Source organism: Nyctibius grandis, chromosome 7 (assembly GCF_013368605.1).
Source record: "Nyctibius grandis isolate bNycGra1 chromosome 7, bNycGra1.pri, whole genome shotgun sequence".
Classification (NCBI taxonomy): Eukaryota; Metazoa; Chordata; class Aves; order Nyctibiiformes; family Nyctibiidae; genus Nyctibius; species Nyctibius grandis.
In genome coordinates this window covers 32,246,242-32,264,113 of record NC_090664.1, presented here as the reverse complement: position 1 = coordinate 32,264,113, position 17,872 = coordinate 32,246,242, and the positions used below count along the sequence as shown (strand labels likewise).

Below are 17,872 nucleotides of genomic sequence, written 5' to 3'. Positions count from 1 at the left end.
CCTCATGGATATACTAAAACTCAAATATGTATTATTCAGGAGGGTGTGTATTTATTTACCTTTTTGGTTTTAGTGATCAGTTTTGTATAGATTAGTCTGATAGAGAGTACTCTCTCCTCACTGCCTTTAAGGACAAAAGAAGTGTTAGAAATAATACTTCAAAAGAAACCTGGCAAATGTTCAGCAGTTTTAGCTATTAATGGAGAGTCTCTAGAAAGTCAAGCTACTTTGATTTGTTGAAACTCTAAGCGGTGTTTTCAAGTATTTCTGGAAGTTTCTAGCACGGCATGGATGTGGGCTGTTTGGAAATGCTCTCATACACCCCTTTTCACCTAAAATAGGAACTTTAGTGCAACTAGGTAACAATGTGTAGCAGTTAAAAGTTGGCATCCTGTTAGAGCAACTAGGAGGAAATGTTCTTGGAACACTTGTGTCAAGACGCTGAGTGATGTAGTAATAGAGAAATGTTCTTGGCATCAGAAGATTTTTATAGGGACAATACTTGGGCAGTGTACAGCGTGTAGCCCTTTGGAAAAGCATAAGAAACTGCCTCAGAGATTACCTTGAATATTCATGCCAACTGCACAGATATTTGGAAATCTAGCTGTCCAGAATGTGACACATCACCCTTATATAGTGTATGGGTTGCAGGCGAGTTGAAAAATGTGTTTATCACAGAGTAAGTGGAAAAAAATCAGCCTGTGGCAATACAAAATATTCACATAGCACATATGGAGGTGACAGCTGCTTTGGTTAGGGTACCATCCTTTCCCAAACATCTGAAAATTTCCACATTGGACTGTGCTAGAACTAGCTGCATTTGGTTCTCCCTTTGGGAAGACAAATAGAATTTTTTAAGTCTGGTTTTCAGTTTGTTCATGATGCTGTAGATCAAAACATTGATAATTAAGCACAGAGTTAACAGTCGGGCTAAACTGCCAAATATAAGTATTGCAAGCTGTGTCAAACCTCCGAAAATAACAAAATATATACTTAACATGTGTTAGCAAACTGGGACACAGACGCACAGTAGTCAAGCAGGATGTCTAAGCTAGTTAGAAACCTGGAAAGTAGCAATGTCAGGTTATTGCTGGATTCTTAGCATACTGCTGTGTCATCTTGCCATGTATGTAGCTGTATAAGGTATTTGTCAAATTAATGTTATCTTTACTGACCTATGCAAGTAATTGCTTAAAAAATTCAAATAACTCTCCCTGATACTAACAGGGAGAGCTAATTTTGTTTCTTTGTTACTCTGTTTCTCTCCATAAAACAATATTTTCTGTAGTGAATTACTTTGCTGGGCACAGCATTAACTTGAAAAACTGTTGCTGACTACAGGAAAAATAAATTATTTTAGCACCCTCATGTACATTTTTCCAACCTATCAGATTAAAACATGTCTGGAATATGACAATTTGTTAAATGATCTGCTGTATTTTACGTGCTGGGTGGACTGCATTTACATTTTGGTTCAAAAATTGCTGCTTGTTACTATAATAACCCAAAGCTTATTATATATCTTTATGTTTTTAAGATGCTAATGGGGCAAGCAGTATGTCATTTTTGAGCTAGCCAGCAGGAAATGTAAAGTATCTGCAGTACTTAATTTCATTAAGTACGCTTCTTGTACGATGCTATGAAAAGAGCCATGCCCTATGCTGGAAAACAAAATAACTAAAAACTAGAGGCCCTGTGAATTAGACGTGCAGGGAAAAATTTCTTTTCCTAATCCTATGATCAGTTTGACTCAGCTAACATACAGATGAAGGTCCTGAGGTTTTTTTAAATTTTTATTTTCCCAAGTCAAATGCGCAACAACAGAGAACAGGAAAGAAGAGAAGGAATTATTCTTCTCCCTGGATGTGCCAGGGTCCTGGCATCCTCCTTTTCTGTCAGTCTGTCCCTCTAGAAACATTTCAAACATACATCTTAAAACTATTTGGGTTTCTTATGCAAGGATAAAAAGGAAGGAGAGCAAGAAATGCGGTGTTGCTGATGTGAAACACATTATTCCTAGAGATGCTGGATGAAATCCAATCCTGGGCATATCATTTTTATACTGTGCTTTTCTATTGCTTGAAAAATATCCATATGTGCATATATAAACACACTCTAATGCATAAAATCTTCAGTGGTTCTACACATCATTTGCTAGAGACTACTTTAGGGGGATTATTATTTTTTTGCTAAATGAAGCTGAAACTTGTAGAGGATCCAGAAAGTTGTATATTTTGAATTTGGTACCAGAAGGCCAAGAATGGTTCAAGACATTTTGATACGGATTAACATCCACATTTGGAGAAGTCTTAAGGCATTTGTGATGTCTTAGTCATCATATTTAGCTTTGTTTTTAAACATCCCAATCTCCAAAGTATTGCTAAGTTATTCTTAATCAATATTCAAGGCTAAATAATAAACTTTGTAAAGCTGGTTTTCAGTTTGTCAAACTCAGTGCTGTCTTTGTAGCACTTGCTGAGGAAACTGATCTTCTGTATTTAATTTTTAAGGGAAGTACATGCAGATGATGAATATTCTGAAACCAATTGCATTTGATGTGATCCACTTCATGTCCCAGCTCTTCGATTACTATCTGTATGCAGTCTATATGTTTTTTGGCCGAAATGACACGGTAGGTAGAAACATTATTCATTTCCAAATATCACTGTACACACATGTACACACAGAATGAGAATACAGAGGAGATCTCTTTACTTATAATACTACCTAATATGTAATCCCCTGAAAAAATAGTGGCAACAGAATGGATTTGAATGCGGGAGTAAGAAAAGGCTGATTAGATCAGCAATAAGGGGAATAAGCACAGGGAGCATCATTATCACTTGGACATGAATCCTATTATATTTTTAATAGATTCTGTAATCTTTTTCCAGCAGTATTTTGAAAGGGAGGAAGACCAACATGAAATACCTAAAAGTAGTGGCAGAAAGTGGGGAGCAAAGGAGCAGTCTGCAGAAGGAGGGTGGTGGTTTGGAGCCTAGAGAGTACGAGTTGATTCAGTTTTCCTATATGTATTTCTCTAACTTAGATAAGAATAGGAAAAGGAAGAGGAGAAGGAGGCCATGAAGGTTAACTAATAACTCTGGTTTAAGAGGTTTGAAATACACTTTTTCAGATCTAGTATTCTTCTGTCAATCTAATTGCATTAATGAAAACAGGGTTTTTTTCTGAGTGATCTTGTAGTTGAAATAAATGCTTGTTGGCAATGTCTGTATGTAACATAGATCAACTTTCAACAGAATTGTCTTAAAGCATTTATGAAAAGCTGCGTGTAAAAACAATTTTCTCCTCTCTTGGCCCCTAAATTCCAAATTCATCATCATCTGTTGGCAAATTGTAATGGATTTTCAGACTCAACATATGGTTCTAAATGGTTTTGAGCTGTTCTCTTTGGCAGGACAAATGTATTTGCAATTTGTTTGTGTTTAGAAGATGGGTGGGTTTTTGTTTTTTGTTTTTTGTTTTTTGTTAAGATAATTGGTTTCCATTGGCTTAGTCATCTGCTCTGGTATTCACATTGCGTTGCATTTATTTTTATTTTTTTTTCACCTCCCATTTTGTGTTTTTTAAAGCTCATACTGAGTTCCTCACTCTCTACTTCTATCAGAGAACAGCACAGTGCTAGGCAGGTAAACATTATAGCAGATGGATGGTAAAATTGTGATGTTTTTGTAGTGTGCCTAATTTTTGTTTTGACAGATGATTTTCCATGGGAAACATAATGCTTACAAAGGGTCTATGAATGTTATAAACCCTCTTGTAATGCTGCTTAAATGTTCTCATTCCCCATAGTGTTTGTAAACCTTTGGAAGGTAGAGATGGGTGATGGTATGTGATTTAGACCACTGAGAGTGTTCCTGTTTTATTTTTATTTACAAAATAGCATCAAGTTGATTTCTTAAAAGTATGTTGGTAATATAACTTCCTTAAGTTGTTGAAATTCTTTGTGAATATTGCGCTTATGTTGTATGTGTGAGTTAGTACACACATAAGGAGAGTGATGTACGGAGTTCATTGCCAGTTCAGTGAAAACCAAGGATTTAAAATACACATATGGAGTTCTGTGTCCGATCACGATGCTCTTTCCAGACTTCTTTAGAATGATTATCCTGTGTAGTCAGTATTTGGCTTTCTTCACTGCCAAAAGTTGCACACTGTTGTAACCAGAATTGCTCTTTCAAAACTTTCTTAATTTGTGGGATGCAAGTTAGGCTGACTTTCCTCCTTATCTCGAATTATGGAGCAACCTAACATGAAATTAAAAGGAATTGCCTATGTTTAATATCTACTCACTAAAGTGTAAAACATTCATCAACATGCCACAGAATAGTCTTACTTAGCAGAATAAATTTGAGGTGAGTTTTAATTTTTTTTGACAAGACATAATAATTTGTAAACCAATGGCCATTCTTATGGAAAATGATTTTTTTTTTTTAAAACTGTAAGAGGTTATGTAGAATTGGTGATGAGTAACATTGTTCTGTAAATTGTCTAATGCTCTGCTTACTAGCCTTACTAGGTCATCGGTTTGTGGAATTTAAATATCTACCATTTTTTATATAGAAATAGCAAAATTTCCATGAAGCAAAGTAGTTATACTGATGAGTGACATGTTGTCGCCATTTAAGGCTGGGCAGGCTGTTACGTGAACGACAGATGCTCTCTATTAACCTTTTCCTTCCACAGAGGGGAAAAGGAAAAGAGAAAAGGGAGAAAGACTGGCGGGTTGGAAAGTTAAAACAGTTTTAAAAAACAGTAGCAATGAAAAGAAAAAGCGTCATAAATAATGAGCTATATACAAAACCACTACTGAGCTCCCCCTGATGACGACCACGTCCCTGCTGACGCTGCAGGGCAGGCGCTGGGCAGTCCCGAACCAGCAGCGGGAACCGGGTTCAGGAGTGAAGGCAGGAGCGTGGGCAGAGTCCTCCCAGGATGCCGGCCATGGGGGAAGAGAGCGTGACCCTCGTGGTCCCTCAGCTTTAAACTGAGTATCACGTGGGTGGGATGGAACACCCCGTTGGTCAGGTTTGGGTCACCTGTCCTGTCTGCCCCTCCCCGCAGGCGCGACACTTTTACGGTCCCTTCCTTTGTGGAACAAAGAGACCCAACAGGGACCCTGGTTTCCACAACAACAAGCCTGTGTAGTCAACTTTGAAAAGTACAGTCACTTAAAAGAAACTTAACTGCAAAGTCTGTCCTAGTCCAAACCAGGACACATGTTCTGTGTGAAGTCATGAGGTTCTGTCCTTGTGGGAAAATACTGAGCAACAGTCTTTTTGGGCGTTTGTTGTTTTGTTGTGTTTTTTCCCCCCCTCATACCTACGGGTGCATAATTTTGACTTCAGGTTGTAACTGGTTGCCTGATCAATCTGGAGTTCTTGATAGATAATGTTTTATGGAAATTTAAGTTTGTTTTTACTTTCCTTTTCGTTCACATATGTTTCAAATGTGAAATTGCCATTTTTTTAGAAAGAAATATATCATTATAGAATGGAAGTGAAAGTTACTGGTAGCTATTGAAAGTTAGCAACCAAAAGGCACAAAGAGAAGAATTCGTGGCAGATTGTATGATGTGTAGTTTTGATGGTGCAGGTGCAAATTTCTTAAAATGAAATTTAATGGCTGAAACTTGCAAAAAAATGAAAATCCGTTTTTTTAATATTTTTTTTTTTTCCTTTAAGCAGGGTATTTTTTCTGTTTGTTGTTACCTTAATAGGGAGAATAGCCAGTCTTGAATTTGCAGTCCTTATGGCCATGTCTTGAAAAACTACTATATGATGGTAAGGAGGAAAAAAAGAGAATTAAGGGTGTGTTTCTTAAATGGGGAAAAAGTTATTTTCTTTTTCACCCATATACATGCAAAACCAAAGGCAGTTCAGAACTGATATTTCTACAGTAAAAATATGAAGAAAAATACTGTAAAAAAGCTTACTTCACCTGTGGAAAAACAAAGGCGCGAGCATTTCCTTATGTATCCTAGATCAGGTTCTAGATTTAGCAGTGTGCTTCCAGTGGGAATTCAGCTCAGATGTATATTTGCATTGGATACATAGCAGGTTTGCAGCACATGGACATCTTAAGTCAGAAACATTAGATGCAGTAAATGGGGGCCTAAATTATACCTTTGTGCATTTAAAAGGAGTGGATGGGATGACATGAACTTGAACACTTCCTTCCCTGATTTAGTGCATTGAAAGGAAGTCTAATAATACAGTGTACAACAGTGCTCTAAATACTGTTCAGTAAATTGCCTTTTGGTGTGAATCACATACCAGAACTATATACAAATACTTCCAGTTTCTTGACCTAAATGTGTGTTTCTTAGCTGTCGCATTTCTACTTCCTTTGTTGTGTTAGTTTGTTCTTTGGTTTTTCTAATTGGAAGTAGAAGATAAGTAGCTACATTAATTACGCATGTAGAATCAGACCCTCAGCTGGTATAATTCATTGCATTTACCAGGAAATCAGTGTAGCTATATTGATTTATTCCAGCTGAACGTCTGCCCCATAATACTTCTGAGCCATGAACATGAAGATGGCACATTTCTCAGGTAGATCTTTATAAGCATTAATTAATAATGACTGTTTTATAAAGATCAATAGATATAATTTTACATATGCAAGTTAGATATTTAATAAGGAATTACAGGAAATTTTATAGCTTGAGAGAGAAGTCAAGACTATTTGGCTTGGGTGTGGTGTGCATGCAAGTCTCAGCAGGGGCATCGTGGTGCACCGTTCTGGGCTCATCGCCCAAATGAGAAAATCTAGAGTCCTGCACCCAAATACAGTATTATAACAGTAAAGGATACTGGTTGTCTATTGGTATGAATGTCATCTTCATGAAAGGTACTTGGGTCATTCTTCACACCAGTGCAGTGTTGAGTGCTGTGACCTCTGTTGATTTTCTTTTCATTTTGTATGGCGGTGATTATGTGCTAAAACTTTAATGTAAGTAAATTGTAGCTAGTGTTTACAAACTCAAGTTTTGCTGTATCACTGTAAAGCGTAAACCAATGGGTTTTGCTTTCCCAAGTTAAATAGAATGTGTTTCTTCCAGTTTGAATCAACAGGACTGGGCCTCAGCAGCAGCAGATTACGCACCACACTGAACAGAATACAGGAGAGTCTGATTGATCTGGTAAGTACCTGGATTTTGTTAATATTCAGTGGAATAGAGATCTGTGTAGGGAATTTAGGAGCTGTATTTCGTCATGGCTTTCTGTCTTTTACCTCTCTTTGTATTTAGTGACTGTAATGACAACGGCTTAGTTTCATAGCATATCATGATGTAGATATCATTATTGTGTGAAATCACTTGTTTCTAATATACAACAAAACTAGTTTAATAGCTTTTGCTAGATGTAACAACAAAATTATGTATTTAAATCTTATAATGTATTACAGCTCATGTAATAGACATTCCAGTATTACCCTTATTAAATGTGATGTTTTATGAAAAAAAACAAAACAACACAATAGATGACTCATTTTTCTTCAGTAAAAGGATAGCAAAACAGTAAGCTATCCTGAAGATCATTCACCTTACAAGATAATAGAAGTAGTATATTAAGTCCTTTAAGTCCTTCGCTAAGTCATTTCTGAATTGTGGGGAACTTTCCCTGACGTATTTTATAGATTATATCTCATTGGCTACTTCATTAGTTATTTTCAAAGTGTGAAAAGTAAATATGGTGCTTGCGTCACACTGGTAGTATATTACTGTCTTTCACATCACGTTACAAAGGGTAAACAGGAGACTTGAGGTAGATTTTGTGGTTTCAACTGAGCAGCGGAGTTTATAAAGAAATATTACTAAAAACTGTGCAAAAATATAAATTTATAGTTCTTTTTTTCCACCTAAATATAAACCCCTTTAAACATTATGAAATTTCCTGAAAGTATCATAAATGGCTTGTATAGATTAATACCATGGATGCTGCAGGAAGGATTTCTTTTCCAAGGCTTCTGCCTTAGAAAGAAGTAGAAGACAGATGCTCTATTCTGACTTTCACAAGGACTTGGCGCTCTACAGAATTGTACTTTATGCCTTTTTAATTCCTTGAAGTATTATATTGAATCCTAAACGGTTCTTTCAGAGAAGCTTCTTAAAGCATTTCGGGGCCATTTCTTACAGAGTCAGTAGACGGAGCATAAGATAACTAATAACCCCAGGCCTCTATAAAACAGAAAAGGACTAGTCATATTGATATTCATCTCAAAGGCAGTGTATTCAGAAAGAAAAATTAATTCTAGGAAGATCTTGCAAATGAATCAGTTAAAGATTAGGGAAAAATGTCAAGGTATGGAATTAATTTTTTAAACTTACTCTGTAGTCACAGTTCCTGACAGTTTTTTACAGTCTTGTATTTTTTTTATCAGTGAAAAGAATTTTTAAAAAATCATTTCTAGGAGTAAATTGGAAAAATAACAGGACTTCTTTTTCTCCCTTAGTCATTTAACAATGCTGTTACAGATAACGTTAGTGTCAATTGAAATTAATAGCTGTGTTCCAGGTAAGATTTGAAAGGAGGAAGAAATCTTAGCTAACTACTGTTAACTTAAAGGCATTCCATGGGGTTTATTAATATCTTATGAACTTATGCTGGTCTTATGCTATAAATGGAAATTTTTCACTTTTTGATTCATGAGGAAGAAAAAGTCTTCTGGTCATTTTTACTGTTTGCTTATTCTTAAGAGTTTATGAAAGTCAAGATTAATCTTTACTGTGTCATAAAATGGGTGTTTCTCATGATCGTATGGACTGTTCTGGACTGCTCTCAAAATTCTCCTCTCCTATCTTAGATTGGTGTAAATTGCTTTCTGAAAATACTCATGTTTGTGTTGTGGGGTTCAGTCTCATGGCCTGTTGGGAATTCGGGTTTTTTGCATTGTCTTCTGTTCATGGTAACTTTATTAAGGACTATCATTTCTGTCGCACTTCAGTTCCTGATGGCAACATCTTTCAATATTTTATTTTCATAAAGATAGTCTGAATCTGATAGTTCTGAATCTGTGACTAAGACTCTGCCAGAATTGCATATAGATCAGAATAGTTTCTCTAATCTGTCAGTGCCTGGGAAGGTTGAGCTTGATGATCTGTGCCAAGACTCTCCAGTAATTTAGAGTGGATCATTCCTAGCTTTCCTCTTGGACTCAGCCTCACTTGTAATGCTAAGGTGCGGTTTTGATTAGGCCAAACACATCAAAACAGGTGCCTGTTTCTGAGCTGCTTGTGCCTCCTCACTGACAGTTTCCCCTGAGTGGGTTATGCACAGATACCTACACATATTTGGTCCTTGTGTTTCTCATTTCTAACAGGAATGTGTTCTTGCAACAGTAATGGTGTTCATATTAGTCCACTGAGACTAGTAAGCCCCTAGAAGGTACAAGGCATCAATCAGATTAATGAGATCTGTGATAACTGGTGATTTGGAAGGGAAATTTCTACTTCTGATTCCTTGCTTTATCTGTCTCTAAGCAGCTTCCTTATCTTCACAAAATGTAACTTACTCATGGTACTGCCATTACCTAGATGTTGTTTGTGAATATCCTGTGTATGCAAATAGCTGCCTTGAGTGATATTGCTGCTTCCAAAAGTGAGATTTGGGTGTAAATAACCATGAAATACTCATAAATATTTCATCACAAACTGGCTTGCTCAAGTAAAACTGAGATTTAGAATGAAGTTTGTTAGAGTTACTGTGCCTTACAGCAGTAATTTGTTTTCATTCCATACAAACAGGCTGATTTGCTGTAACACCTGTCTGGCCACAGGGTTTCTATCCCAGGATCATGGAAGGCTCTTCCTTAAGAAATCAGTGCCATATCATGCCTACCTTCTTTACCTGTTTTGGGTTCTATATCACCTTTGCTTTGTAGCATTTCTCATATTTTTATAGCCTGTGTGTAAGCAGTAAGCATAGTATGAGTAATCTAAAGCCAGAACTAGGTTTAAGTTTTCATGCATGTCCTCATATAGTTTTGGCAACTAGGTAAGCTTCAAAGGGTGTCCGTTTATATACCTACCTAGACCAATATGATAGCTCTGGGAATATCTGCCTTCTGTGATTCCACTTCTAGCTGTAACTTGTACTTACATTCCTCAAATGTAGAGGTAGGGGTTTTCCCTTCCCTCCCCCTTTTTCCCTTCCCCCTTTTTTTCCCACCCCTTCTTTTTTTTTTAAAAAAAAAATTTGCAGCAGGGAACCGGTGTAACCTGTTTCTTATTACAGATCCTTTTCCTGTGCTGTGAATATTTCCTTGCTTTCTACAGTCGAGATATCTGCAGGATAGAAGTTTTCATGGAATGATAACTTGTTTGAAAACATCATTTGTATTTTACCTGAGTTATTCACAACTCACATAGGCAATAAAGCCTGTGCATAAGTAATATTATTTGATTTGTCTCCTTATTTGGTTGCTGTCAGATTGAAGAGACTATCTCCAGGAGTGAGAAGTCAGTCTCCTAGTAGGCTGTTGGGCTAAAGCCTGTATGGGCGTTAAGGGGTAGTAAGAAGTTTGTCATTTTTTTTCCCCTGAGATAGACATTGATCTACATTATGTGTTTTACTTTGCATGTTTGAACACCACGCTGTTCAAATAGAAAACTCTATCGTCATTTTTTGATTCAGGCTTGAATTAAATTACACCTTAGAATCAGAAACATTCCTTCATCTTATCTGTCATCTGAAACTGTTCAGCTGGAGCCATTCTTGCTGTTTTCATGTTTTTTCAGTTGTTTAATTCTTTGTTTTAGGACGTCTCTGCTGATCCCACGGGAACTCTCACAGCTGCTGAGGAGAGAAAGGAGAAGGTGCCAAGCCCACATCTCAGTCATCTCGTAGTTTTGACATCTGGCAGTTCCCTGTATGGTTTGGCAGAGAGAGTGGTGGCCACGGAATCCTTGTAGGTTATTTACTGTACACTGTGTTTTGTGGGTACTGCAAGCTATGGATTGTTTAAGAGATTATGATTACAAGCCAAAACCTTCTTAGGAGGTCAAAAATTCCTACTTCTCAATGTGATTTTAAATATGAGTGATAGAGGTAATTTCTTAATTAAAGGTAGTGGGACCTAATCATCTGGTCTAACCACCTGTGAGCACATGCAATGAAATTTTACTGCAGCTGATCCAGTAATTTGTGACAGTACAAGGCCAAATCTAACAGGAAAAATCTTTACTTTTAAAGAGGCTAATTGGAGTATTTCCTCTGTATGGTTCATCTAAACCTTATATTAAGTACTCAAATGCTGATGGCTGAGACTCAAAACTGCTTAGTTCGTAGTGGTTTGGCTTGCATTGCAATGTTCTTTGCAACGGGTGGAAGTTTACCTGTGAAGAAGAGATTATAAAGAGCAAGAAACACAAAACTCCTATGAAGTGGTCAGAATAATAGTAAGAATCTGATGGGAATTTTTTTTTCCACGCACAAGATGACGCTTAAAGATTAGAAGTTAATTTTAAAAATGTATTTTCAGGGGAGCTTATTTTATTTTGATTCATTTATGCTTAATTAGAAAGGTATTTCACAGAATCACAGAATCAACCAGGTTGGAAGAGACCTCAGGGATCATCGAGTCCAACCATTGCCCTGACACCACCATGTCAACTAGACCATGGCACTAAGTGCCATGTCCAGTCTTTTCTTAAACACATCCAGAGATGGTGACTCCACCACCTCCCTGGGCAGCCCATTCCAATGTCTAATAACCCTTTCTGAAAATAAATTCTTCCTAATGTCCAACCTGAACCTCCCCTGGCGAAGCTTGAGGCTGTGTCCTCTTGTCCTCTCGCTAGTTGTCCGGGAGAAGAGGCCAACTCCCACTTCACTACAACCTCCCTTCAGGTAGTTGCAGACTGCAATAAGGTCACCTCTGAGCCTCCTCTTCTCCAGGCTAAACAACCCCAGCTCCCTCAGCCGTTCCTCGTAGGTCAGACCCTCCAGACCCTTCACCAGCTTGGTCACCCTCCTCTGGACTCGCTCCAACACCTCAACATCTTTCTTGAAGTGCGGGGCCCAGAACTGGACACAGTATTCAAGGTGCGGCCTCACCAGTGCCGAGTACAGAGGGACGATCACTTCCCTAGACCGGCTGGCTACACTATTCCTAATAGAGGCCAGGATGCCATTGGCCTTCTTGGCCACCTGGGCACACTGCTGGCTCATGTTTAGCCGGCTGTCGATCAGCACCCCCAGGTCTCTTTCCGCCGCGCCGCTTTCTAACCACTCTTCCCCCAGCCTGTAGCACTGCATGGGGTTGTTGTGGCCGAAGTGTAAGACCCGGCACTTGTTCTTGTTGAACCTCATGCCGTTGGTCTCAGCCCATCTATCTAACCTGTCCAGATCCCTCTGTAGGGCCTTCCTACCCTCCAGCAGATCGACACTCCCACCCACCTTGGTGTCATCTGCAAATCTGCTGAGGGTGCATTCAATCCTTACGTCTAGATCATCTATAAAGATATTGAACAGCACCAGTCCCAGAACTGAGCCCTGGGGAACACCGCTAGTGACCGGCCGCCAGTTGGACTTTGCCCCATTCACCACCACTCTCTGGGCTCAGCCATCCAGCCAGTTTTTAACCCATCGAAGAGTCCACAACATTTTCTTACGTTGTTGTTAACAAACCCTGCCCGTGAGAGAGAATTTGATCTCATATTCTATCTTTTAAAGATTCACTAGTAAATAAGTATTTAGGAATGTTATTTTGGAGTTCTGACATGCATTTATTAATATTAATGTTGACTGCCCTGCAGTATGGAAATTACGGGACGCTTGTCCACTGAGTTCACTAGACTTTGGATCTGACTTTTGCAGTATATCCTGAGTAGTATAGAAATGTGAATTCTTGATATTTAAGCCTTAGTCTCTTTATTCACGCATTTTCTTGTTTGCAATCACATTTTAAAATTGTCCGAATTGAGAATACTTGTTGATATACTGGCATTAAACTGGTACAGTTCTTCTCAGTATTAAATTTTCCAAGGTTACGTACCATTATTGCCAAATATGTCAACTGTAGAGTAAAAGTTGTACAGAGACGCCAAATGTTGCGTTTAGTTCACAGGGAATTTTCTTTGCTTTCAAAGGGTATTTCTGGCTGAGCAGTTCGAGTTTCTTCAGCCTCATCTTGATGCAGTGATGCCAGCTGCCAAGAAGCCTTTTCTTCAGCAGTTCTATTCTCAGGTCAGAATTGTGTAATTCACAGCTGATTTGAAACTTGCACAATATGGTGCAAATACTTGTACATCAGAGTTATATATTGCTCTTATTAGCCAGACATTTACTGAACTGAATTTTATTTATATTCTGTTTCAGACAGTGTCAACTGCCAGTGAACTACGTAAACCCGTTTATTGGATTGTTGCTGCTAAAGCCATTGATTATGAGCAAATGCTGCTTCTCATGGCTAACGTGAAATGGGATGTGAAAGAAATCATGTCACAACACAATATATATGTAGATGCTCTTTTAAAGGTGAATACTTCCTGGGAAACGGTGTGCCAGACTTTATATAAACATTAAATTACTGTAATACTTCACTAAAACAGTTAAAGTATCATGGTTAGAGCTATACAGCATCCTGACAAATTGTAAGTTATTATAAGGAGATCTGTTCAGAATTTTCATTATTCTTGCTGCTAGCAGATTGTTTTCAGTGCTGATCTTTTGACTACATGGTAGGTGAAAGTGACCCCAAAAGTTTAATGAATTTCATGTCTAAATCTTTAATGGTAGTAGTGTAATGTGTAATGTGTAGTAAACAGAGTAACGTTGAGGAAAATCCAGTGGCCTGAGGTAGTGGCTTTTTAACAAACGCTATTTGCTGTTCTGTGTAATTTTATCTGTTGTCTTTGAGATGTATCATAGGGGCTGTAGGTCAAACCAGCACTGATAATGATCGTGCACTATCTAATTGAAGTTGCTGTATTTAGAAGTTAGCATTTGAAAAAGAAAGTAAAAGGGAAGTTATTCACCCCACTTCTCAATTGCATTCAGTAGAGGTGGTTATACCATTACCGTGTCTTATGGCATACATAACCGGTTCTTGGGAGAATCCCTCTCTCATACTTTTCTATATGCCTAAATGATGTTTCTAAAGGTCTATAGAAGGGCATTCTCGCAGTGGTAGAATTATACTAATTCTTACAGAGAAAATGAAAATTTTATTTTAAACATATGTGAAGTATGTGTCACAGAAAAAGTTATGTATCTGTGTTGAATAACAGTTTTGATTACACCTTTGTACTTCGTAGCTGTTCTCTAATAAAAAAAATAAATCAGTGCAAAGAAGGGAGAATCTGATAAAGGATGTATCATTGCACTGAATGTGACTGAATCTTTGTGATTACCCTTCTCTATGCTGCCATGGCTTTTTGAAATTATTTTGTACTTAGAACATCTGGTCTCTAGAGTAGAACTTTTTCCTTTTGTGAGTGTGCAACTTCTGATGAATTTGCTTCAGGACAATCAGGGCTAATACCATTTAAAACCATTTCTGGCCTCTACATGACGTAGATAATAATAGTTGCTACAGAAGCTTTTAGATTGCTAATAAGCAATTAGTGATTTCCCGTGTGCCCTGGCACTCCAGGAGTGTCAGATGTAAGCAAAACGTTTAATATAATAATCAACTACTTTTAGCCATGTGCACACGCACTCAAAATTCTATACTCAGTCGTAGTATGTATGGAAGCAGGTAAATTGAGGAAAGAGGATTGTTCAAGAATTTCATTAATATGGACTGATAGGCATCTTCATCTTCAAAAGAGCGAGTTGTATGCTAATTAAAGCATGGTGTTGTGGTACCCTGCTTCCTCTTGCCAAATTCCTCTTTCAGAAAATTTGTGTTAAGCACCAATTATTTGGTCAGATACTAGGTTAAATTGGCTACTGAGGTTGCCTTCTGAGTGATTATTTTCTTCACTTACTGATTTTTTGATGGAGGAAAAAAAAGAAAAAAAAAAAAAAGGAGGAAAAAAAACCCAACTAGATTAACAGCCTTGGAATGAAAGCCATTGTTGGACAAGCCTGGTCTTAATAGTCTGAAGTACAAACTGCTTTTGCTGGTTACACAGAGCAGTTCATTATGAAGGTCTGCTTTATATTTAAGTTATTTGATACATTTTTTTAAATGATAGAGGCATTAGTCACTGGCAGCAGACTTCTATTTCACTTTGTGTAAGTCACAAAATCATTGTAGCAGTAATTATGTTCAGTTATGACTAGTTTGTCACTCATAGTAACAGCTCAAATCCATCCAGGCCTTTGACGTTTCAGGTTGAAACAGGTGCCTTCGCTCAACCTAAATTGTTATGTAGTGCTACAGTATGGGCACTGCATTTGGATTCTTTTCTGTGGGTGCTTTCACCTCATTTTAGAGCGCCGAGGAACTCATGGGAAAAGTTGAAGAATGAAAAGCGATTATAATATTTCTGAGTTGCTCTTTGAAAGCTGATGGGGTGGGTATTTAGAGGGATAAAGAGTTCATCACTGGATTTTCTTCAGTCGCTTTCAAAAAGTTAAACATGAGTTTAGGGAGTGAGGCAATGAAAACAGCATTTGAAGGATTAGCTACTTGGTTAATTTTCAGAGGTGTCAGTTTCACTGAGCACTACACCTCTGGGAAGCAGAGCAGTATTTCCTTTTTTTAAAAAAATTACTGAGGTCATGTTGTGAATGATATACTAGAAAGTGGTATACTTTCTACTTTACACATTTAGCTTGTCTCTGCAGTCTGTACCTATTAAACTTCCCTGCTTTGCTCTTATTTTTCAGTATTCTCTTTCATGTGCATTTCTAATTCTTTGTTGCTGTTGTTGCTAGGGATGTATAGAGTATGATCCCTTTTATGCTAAAGGAATAATGGTCTTTCGTGTTTCATCAGGAATTTGAAGAATTTAACAGAAGGTTGAACGAGGTGTCTAAGAGGGTCCGTATTCCACTGCCAGTCTCCAACATCCTTTGGGAGCACTGCATACGCTTGGCCAATAGAACTCTTGTGGAAGGGTACGTAGTTCATGGAAGTCTTGCTTTTGGGTAAATATGTCTATAATGATAATGTCTATTTTATGGAATTAAAAGTTCTTATTTTGTAGTGCACTGGTATGCTTTTGTGCTTTTGAGGAGCCTAAAAAATATCAAGGCTTAACATAGTCCTTAGCAGTTGTTTCATGGAGTCTGGTACAGCATTAAGCCTAAAGGGGATGGTCTTGTACCTAGATACTGCTGAAGAATGACATTAAGTGTTTTATTGAAGCATTCGAAAGAACATAGTTCTCTTTCAAAGAAACTTCTATCTGAAAGTTATCATTTCCCGACAGAGCAAAGAAGAAAGTTAAACTGTAATTGGTGGCATCTCTATGGTGATGTCATTTGTCTTCACCAGGAAGAACAATGGAGCTGTCAACCCTAGCAGTTGTTTTAGAGTAGCCATGGAGCAGGATTTTTCCCAATTCATCAGCAACAGAGAGGTGTCTTAGTTGGCTTTGTCAATAGAGGCTCAAGCACCTTAGTCAGGATCTGCTGCACCTTGCTCATCCTTCCTTCTTAATCAGTGTCCCATTCTTTTCAGAGTCAGTATTGTAGCCTGAGTATTGTAGTCTTTTCATCCACTGCATTTATTTTTGTGTTCTTGTCCCCTTGCTAGATATGTCTGGGCTCTCATCACAACTTCTTCGGTATCATAGAATATCTGCTGTCTTTCACTCCTTCTATGTACATTTCCATATTCTTTCCTGGTTATCTTTACCCTATGCACTCACTACTACCTATTTTACTTCTTTCCATCTCACTCTCCTGCTGTCTACTCTAATTTAGAACCTCAACAACATCCTTCTTCTCTAAGCGTTAGCTGTCTATTGAGGATTACCAGCTTTGACTGCTTCCATCAAGCCATCATTTTTAAACTCATGCCTGTTTCTTTTCATGCCATCATACTTCTGCAGTCTCTTGAGAGATCAATTTCATCTCAGGGAGACTAAATCCAGCCATGACCTCCCTCTGGCTTCTCAATTCCTTCATATGACCCATACAATTCTCTTTTCTTTTTGAAATTTGATTTTCCACTTATCATGCCTCAAATCAAAAGAAATAGAACAAAAGCATCTTTCTTCTCCTCTCCCTGTCCCCCTTTCCTTTCAAGTGGATAACACTGTCAGTCACTATCAACCTCCTCTGCCTCAGCCCTTGTGCCTGTTTTGGGCTTGTTTCTTTTTCTTACTTAGAATCATAGAGTAGTTTAGGTTGGAAGGGACTTCACAATTTTACTCATCTTTTGTGACTTAAGTGTTCACGAACCACTTAGCTCTGAAGATCATCCCTCAAATGTCTTGCTCCATGCTGCAGCTTTGGTTCACACTTGTGACCATGAAGCTTTCACCTTTACTTTCACCTAAGCATTTCACTGACTGGTCAGAGTGGACTGGGAATACTTTGCTGATATGATTTGTCCTGTGCACTTTCTTAGAGTGTAAAGAGTTATCATCCCCTCCCAAGTGTCTGCCTGTAATTTCTCATTCTTGCCCAGTTCTTTTTTTTCCTCACATATCTTGTAGTTTCTTTTGCCATTGGGAAAAAGGAAGGAAGGTATTCTGAACAGCTGACTCTCTGAATACCTTCCTAACTTCTTTCATCTCTGAATTCTGTGAAGGTATGGGATTAAAAACTGTGAAGGAGGTTTTTCTTCTCCAGCCAGCCAGTCAACTGAAATCACTCTCATCAAGCTCTTTTCTGAGTGAAGAATCATCTCCAGTACAGTCAGCCATATCCTTCTTTAAATTTTCCCCTGCCCTGTCTCCTAGTGGTATGTTCTCTCCTGTTTCCTGTCTGGCTTGTGCCTTGGTCCC

The 17,872-nt window shown here is 38.0% G+C and overlaps 1 protein-coding gene across 2 annotated transcripts in view; it reads left to right on the top strand.

Moving 5' to 3' along the window:
• VPS50 (VPS50 subunit of EARP/GARPII complex) overlaps nucleotides 1-17,872 on the top strand; it is a 90,204-nt gene that overhangs the window by 67,954 nt on the left and 4,378 nt on the right. The window contains exons 21-26 of one of the 2 annotated variants that reach the window (XM_068404644.1): nucleotides 2,511-2,632; nucleotides 7,085-7,165; nucleotides 10,784-10,932; nucleotides 13,115-13,211; nucleotides 13,344-13,502; nucleotides 15,913-16,034. In XM_068404644.1, the coding sequence (XP_068260745.1) occupies nucleotides 2,511-2,632; nucleotides 7,085-7,165; nucleotides 10,784-10,932; nucleotides 13,115-13,211; nucleotides 13,344-13,502; nucleotides 15,913-16,034 (730 nt within the window). Of the gene's footprint in view, nucleotides 1-2,510; nucleotides 2,633-7,084; nucleotides 7,166-10,783; nucleotides 10,933-13,114; nucleotides 13,212-13,343; nucleotides 13,503-15,912; nucleotides 16,035-17,872 lie in introns of those variants that run through there. The other variant, XM_068404645.1, reaches the window with a different exon arrangement.